The sequence below is a fragment of the Girardinichthys multiradiatus genome, chromosome 9 (assembly GCF_021462225.1).
Source record: "Girardinichthys multiradiatus isolate DD_20200921_A chromosome 9, DD_fGirMul_XY1, whole genome shotgun sequence".
NCBI lineage: Eukaryota > Metazoa > Chordata > Actinopteri > Cyprinodontiformes > Goodeidae > Girardinichthys > Girardinichthys multiradiatus.
Genome location: NC_061802.1, coordinates 27,705,192 through 27,711,366, shown reverse-complemented (window position 1 = coordinate 27,711,366; position 6,175 = coordinate 27,705,192). Strand labels below are relative to the sequence as shown.

The window sequence follows — 6,175 nt, the reverse complement described above, 5'->3', positions numbered from 1 at the left end:
ATTCTTTAAATGCAGCTTGTTGTATGTGGTTTGAATGAAAATAGTTAGATGTGAAAGTTTGCTTTTGTTGAGAATCTTACAGAGGAACAATGATCACGGTATCACATGAAAGGACTCTCCCTTAAAGCGGAACAGTGAAAAGTGAGAAGGGTGTTTTAATGAGTCTGTGGTTTAAACTGTGCACACAAAATGACCTTCATGTACAAATATCTACTATATGGAGTCAGCAAGCTATACAAAAGTCATTTGCAAGCCCATTACAGCAGAACAAAACAGTGTGTTTATTTTGTCAGAATGATGGAGTGGAATACGCCGACACATGGCCAACAGGATCCTTTCAAATGGTTCACGGAGTCTCAGCTCCATAATGTGTTCAGGAACGGCTCAGTCCCAGATTGGTTTCATGGGATCATTACAAGGAAGTAAGTTTTGGAAGTCTATCACCACCTGCCATCTGTCAATGCAACGTGTGACTGAGTAATGTACAACAGAGAGCCTCGTTTTTACTAATCTCGTACAATAATCATATCAGTTTCACAGGGTGTAATGTTTGTTTTACCAAGCTGCCCCAAACCTAAATTAGCTCCAGTCGTGTCACTTTTCTTAATATTTTCTTGAAAATGTATCGAGTACAAAATTTTAGGGAGTTTTTATAAAAGTGTAGCACAAATGAAGACAAAATGTAAAGACAACACAGTAAATAAATCCTTTGCATTAACAAAGTTTTAAACACGTCTTAAATCTTCACCATTTACTAATTTACTAAAACTGGAAATAAATACTGAATTGTCCCTTGCAAAGGCATTCATAACTTTGAACTGTTTCACATAATTCAACTTTAAAACTAAAAGCTTTAAACTGCTAGTTCAAGACCATCTTTACTGTGAAACATTGTGGTGCCAACATTGTGGTAGGGAATGTTTTTCAGCATTTCAGCAGAAACACAGAAGTTCATCAGTGTTGATGGCAAGGTGGATGGAGCTAAATACAGGACAATCCCTAAAGAAACAAAAAAGAGTAAAGGAAAGACACATACAATCCTAATAAAATACAATGAAGTTGGTAGATGTGACATGACAAAATGTGGAACATTTTCTTGCTTTTCAGCCTCATGCTAAAGCAAAGCAGACATTTCCTCCACCTGCAACGTACATTACAAGTAGTTACCAGGTGAAATATGATTTGATTCTTATTAGAAAGTCATATGTCATAATGTACATTTGGTTTGAAATTATAGCTTAACGTGTAACTGTACTTCTCCCAAACTGCATTTGCAAAACAAGACGCCCACTGATTTTCGTATTGATAGAGGATCAGTTTGAAGTAAGGTAGAAATGATCATAATAAGCCAGACACAGATTCAGAAATGCACACAGATAACGTGCCAGACCTTTAATTTTTTGTCATTAATCTTCTTGCTAAGTTAGTTCCTTCTTTCATTGTTCTGTGCTTTTTACAGGCCTATGGTGTGGGAGACATAAAAGTGGACTCTGATTGTTTGCAAAATGAGGGAAGGACAGCTGTTGCCTGACCTATTTAATAAAACAACATTATTTGCTATGGGTTTACTGCAATATTTACTCTGCCCTAACCTTTGCTTGTGCTACAAATTAGTAATCTTCCTTGCTTAATTTCTCTGTCCACAACCAATTTATACAATAGACAATGGAATATGATAAAGCACCATTAAGTGGGTCTCAGTTTACTTTGTTGATGACTGCAGAGTCATTATGATCCTAAAAGAAATATTTTTGGTGCTTGAATCAAACCAAAGACAGTCTTTCTTTATTTAGTTATTATTCTGGAGTCTCAACTTTATATAATTTATGGATGTGAGGATATGTGAATGTGCTTATGCAAAAGTCTATTGTTCTGTAACTATTAATAGGACCTATTTAAAAATATAATTGTACTGCTGTTTAAAATAAATTTACAGATTAAAGTGCTTGTGTAAAAAATACCTTTCTATCTGCTGATTTGTGTAGGACAGCAGAGGAACTGCTGATGTTCAAGCCGCCTGGCTACTTCCTTATCAGAGTCAGTGAGAGCAGAATTGGCTACACCCTCTCATATCGGTGAGTGTTTGCAGCATTTAAGAAGCTTTGTTATACCTATTGCACAAGGAGCTCAAAGTCCTCACTTTCTTGTGCTGGCCTACCTCAGTGTGGACCAACACTGCAGACATTTCATGATTGAGGCAATGGAGGATGGCCATTATGTCATAGTAGGGGAGAATAGGACTCACACAAGTCTACAGGACCTGGTGGACTTCTACCGCAGAACTCCTATCATGCCATTCAATCAGGTGCTCACAGTTGCTTGCGGACAGGTAAGGACATGGGCGGTTTGTTCTTCTTGACCCAGATTCACATGATTTGAAGAGAACTGAACAATATTTTAACAAAAAAGTGGGAAAAATTGTGTGCAATTTGAATTAAGTCCAAAACTGAATCAACACCTCCTTTGTCTAATTCCATTTTAGTCCTCAGAACATCATGTCAACTATGCCCAACTGTTGGTTACCCAAAGACCCCGAAGCTATACCACCAGTGTGCTACCAAACAACCTCCGACAACCCACTCCGAGTCACCCAGAACCAGTGGACCATACTCCCCCTCCCCTTCCTCATCGACCCAACCATCTGATGAACTCTGCAATATCTTTCCCAAATAGCCAACCAAACAGGCTTTACCCTTGTTTGGAGGAAGGTGTCAAACACTCCACTGCCCCTCTTCCAACTTCGGTAACGTATATAAAATATTGTTTTCTTCTCCATTTTTACTTAGAAGATGCTTAAATAATTCCTGGCTATATAAAATTCCTTTTACCAGAAACACAACCTTGGTTTATAAATTCTCTAGATGTAAATAAGCGTTGTCCCTTCAAGAGGAATGTTTCTATTTACATTTTTCATACATTTTGTGGTGAACAAGGGAGTTTTTGTTGATTCTTCTTTTTCACTTTACAATAAATTATAGTTGCTTTTATACTTTGTCAAGGTAGCCTTTTGGACTCAGCTAGAAAAATGTATTCTATACATATATCAGAGACTAAACACTGTTGAAATCAGTCTGATGATCAGTCTTAATATGATTTTTGCCAATTCTGATTCAGATGGTAATAATTACCCTCTGGTGACACATGGTCTTTCTTTGGTGCCCCCCCCCCCCCCCCCCCCAAAAAAAGTACTTTGAGAAATCGTCTCTATTTAACCCCAATGAATTTCTGCTCTTGAGAATCCCGTCAAAATAGATTTGCATGATCAGTGAACAATGCTGCAGATATGAGGCAGTGGAAATACATTTCTTTAACTGATTTATTTGGACGCAGATTGATATTAACAATGTATCAGATTGTTAGATTTTTGCATGTGGTCTAAGCAAACATGCTGTACTAACTGGTGAATACGTATTGTTAAATGGTTCTTTGTATGTTCCTTTGCCATGTTGTTTTTGTCCTCTTTTTCTTTTTTTTTCTCCTGTGCCATATTTACCACCAGCTTACAGCAGACGGTATTCCCCCCCCCCCACACACATTCAAAGTAACACAAACATCTGTGTTATGGAGAATGGAATGCTAATTTGCATAAATCAGGTGGCTGACTAATAGGAACAGCTGGCGTTGTTGAAGCATAGTTAGTTTTTAGCTGCTGGATAATAATTTTATTAATCTTACATTTTCTCAATTTATTGCACTGCATGTTTTAGAGAGATGCTTGAGATTTAAAAATATAAATACATGTGCCTTGTTTGATGTTTGTGATCTACAGCCTGTGCCAAAGGTGAGGAAAAAATTCACAGCTGATAGCTCTCCATGGACTTCGCCTCCTGAAGTCCCTTTGAGGAATCACATCGCTCAGAAGCAGGACCTGGCCTGCACCAGAATGGCCTCAGTGCCCAAGAGCTCCTCTGAATCCCCAGCCGTCGAGAGAAAACATTGCACCATCGTCCAGCCACTAAAATTCCAGGAGCTGAGGCCATCAGTTGTCACAAACCTGAAGAGCCTCAAGATGAAATTCCAGAAAAAGACAACCAACCTGCAGGAAAACCTCTATGAAGAAATCACTAAAGAGCCGAATGACAGCAGCAAAGTTGTGGAGAATGAATACCAGGAGCTCACATTTGGTGGTTCCCCTTATTGCCACACAGATGTGAGACTGAACGATGAAGTGCTACCTCAGGAGTACCGATCACCTCCACCTTTTGCTCCAGGCTACTGATATACTGGCATTCATTTTAACACTCTACCTAATTACTATGTTGGGAATTACACTGCAGCCCCATCAATAAATAGTAATAAGTGGCCACTAGATTAGTAAATCTTGACTACAAGGTTGTGACCTCTAGGACCCTAAACCACCTTATCCATTCAGCTGATAGGTCAAATAGAACAAGTGTTGTTGTCATGAGGAGGACCAGGCTTACCTTAAACAGCTCCATCGCTTTCATTGTTGGAGCTCATGAGAGCAAAATGTCAAAGCAAGTTCATTTGAACACACAAATAACTGTTAAAAAAACAGCATCATTGGTCAACCTAAAAGAAACTAAATCAGTCTGTTAGCTTCGCTTGATCTAGATATTAACATTTATTATGTTTGCAGTTTGTAATTTTAAAAAGCAGCACTAAAAAATAATTAACTATCCTGAGGCAAAGTGGGAACAGTGACATCTTCCTTTCAAAATTAGCTGTTGCACTGTTTCAAATCGTTTTGCTAAGACAACCTACAAAGAAGTGACACAACAAATATAAATAATGCTAGCTTGCTGCCATTTTTATCACTTAGGCTGTAAAACATTCCATAAATGTTTTACACTTCAAGGAAGTGACAAATCCAGCAACGGAAACCTGTATGTATCTTATGTAAATTATTGTTGAATGCTACTACAGACATATGAAGGACATTTTTGATAATATCAAAATTATGTAACAAGGCTGAAAGAGAGGTAATAATTATTGGTCAGACTAGTTTCACAGGCATAAACGTGAGTTAAAAAGCTGCTGCAAACATTTGTCATTGAAAATATCTGTACATATCTTTGTCACTTATTATTTGCTTACGTCGTGTTTTTACAACATTATATCACATTTATGCTTTCGACAGATACATTCCTTGCTGTTAAATGACACTACTAAATCACTTTGAAATTGGTACTTTGTAATATTTGCAAATGCTGTGCAGTAAAATTTCAAATACAACAAGCCTTTCAGTACACTGTCTTTGGTGTTTTGTGTCTGATAGAGCTTTAGATCTTGTATATGACATTTGTCAGGACATATCAGAGCCCTGCATGCCAGTCTAATGGGAAACATGTGTTTTAGACTCATCATCTAGCTGAAAAGAACAGCATCAGCTAAATTTCAAGAAAGGCTTTGCAAGAACAAAGTCTAACCAGGGAAGGCTTTTTTAGGCATATACAAAACTTCATCATCTCCTATTTTACTAGACAGAATTACCAGTTTTAGAGTTTCAGAATTTCACTTAAAAAAACCCAGGACACCATCATTTACTTGGATTACACCAAAGTCACAGTAGACCTAGACATATAAACAGGTTGGTCAAAGTGTCTTGCAGGATTTTTAAAGCTTTTCTTGCTGGTGGTGATGGAGTTTTGAGCTAAAACAAAATAAAAATTATATTTGAAAGTATTGATACTGTCAGATCTCTAAATATGCAAACCACAAACAATTTTCTTTGTTTCTAATTTTTTTGGCATGACTGGCCTCTATTGTGTAGTAATCAGAGAGGAAAGAGGGCAGAGAGAGAAAGGGAAGACATGCAGCAAATAACATGAGACAAGGAATCGTACCCAAGACAACCATGCCGTGGACCACAGCCTTCACATGGTGACTTTTTCTTTATACCTGCTCCCTTTAGGGTCTATTTTTAGAAAACATGGCATCTGCTTCAACTGCTATGCAGACAACTGCATAGCAGTTTTACCAGATTTACATGCGCCTAACAAATAATCCATGTTCCATCCAATCTCTTATTAAAATTCAAATTGCTGGAAATTCAGCATTTGCAGCAAGATGCTGCATTTCTTCCATAAGTCTGTTATGGAGAGTGTGATCTCTTCTGCCATCATCTGATGGGGTAGCAGCATCAGAGCCAGGGTCTGAAAAAAGCTCAACAAGCTAGTAAAGAAGGCTGCCTCTGTTCTGGGGACTCCTCTGG

General features: G+C 37.9%; 1 protein-coding gene across 1 annotated transcript; it reads left to right on the top strand.

Moving 5' to 3' along the window:
• Window positions 1-295: 295 nt before the first annotated feature.
• On the top strand, window positions 296-5,210 carry hsh2d (hematopoietic SH2 domain containing). The gene is made up of 5 exons (XM_047375393.1): window positions 296-422; window positions 1,986-2,075; window positions 2,164-2,329; window positions 2,483-2,743; window positions 3,770-5,210. The coding sequence occupies exons 1-5, from the start codon at window positions 298-300 to the stop codon at window positions 4,217-4,219; spliced, it is 1,092 nt and encodes a 363-aa protein (XP_047231349.1). The 5' UTR covers window positions 296-297; the 3' UTR covers window positions 4,220-5,210.
• The last annotated feature ends 965 nt before the right edge of the window (window positions 5,211-6,175 follow it).

Coding starts and splice junctions, on each gene's coding strand:
- hsh2d (XM_047375393.1), top strand. CDS start 298: ATGGAGTGGAATACGCCGACACATGGCCAACAGGATCCTTTCAAATGG. Junction 423..1,985: donor CATGGGATCATTACAAGGAA/GTAAGTTTTGGA, acceptor TGATTTGTGTAG/GACAGCAGAGGAACTGCTGA. Junction 2,744..3,769: donor CTGCCCCTCTTCCAACTTCG/GTAACGTATATA, acceptor TGTGATCTACAG/CCTGTGCCAAAGGTGAGGAA.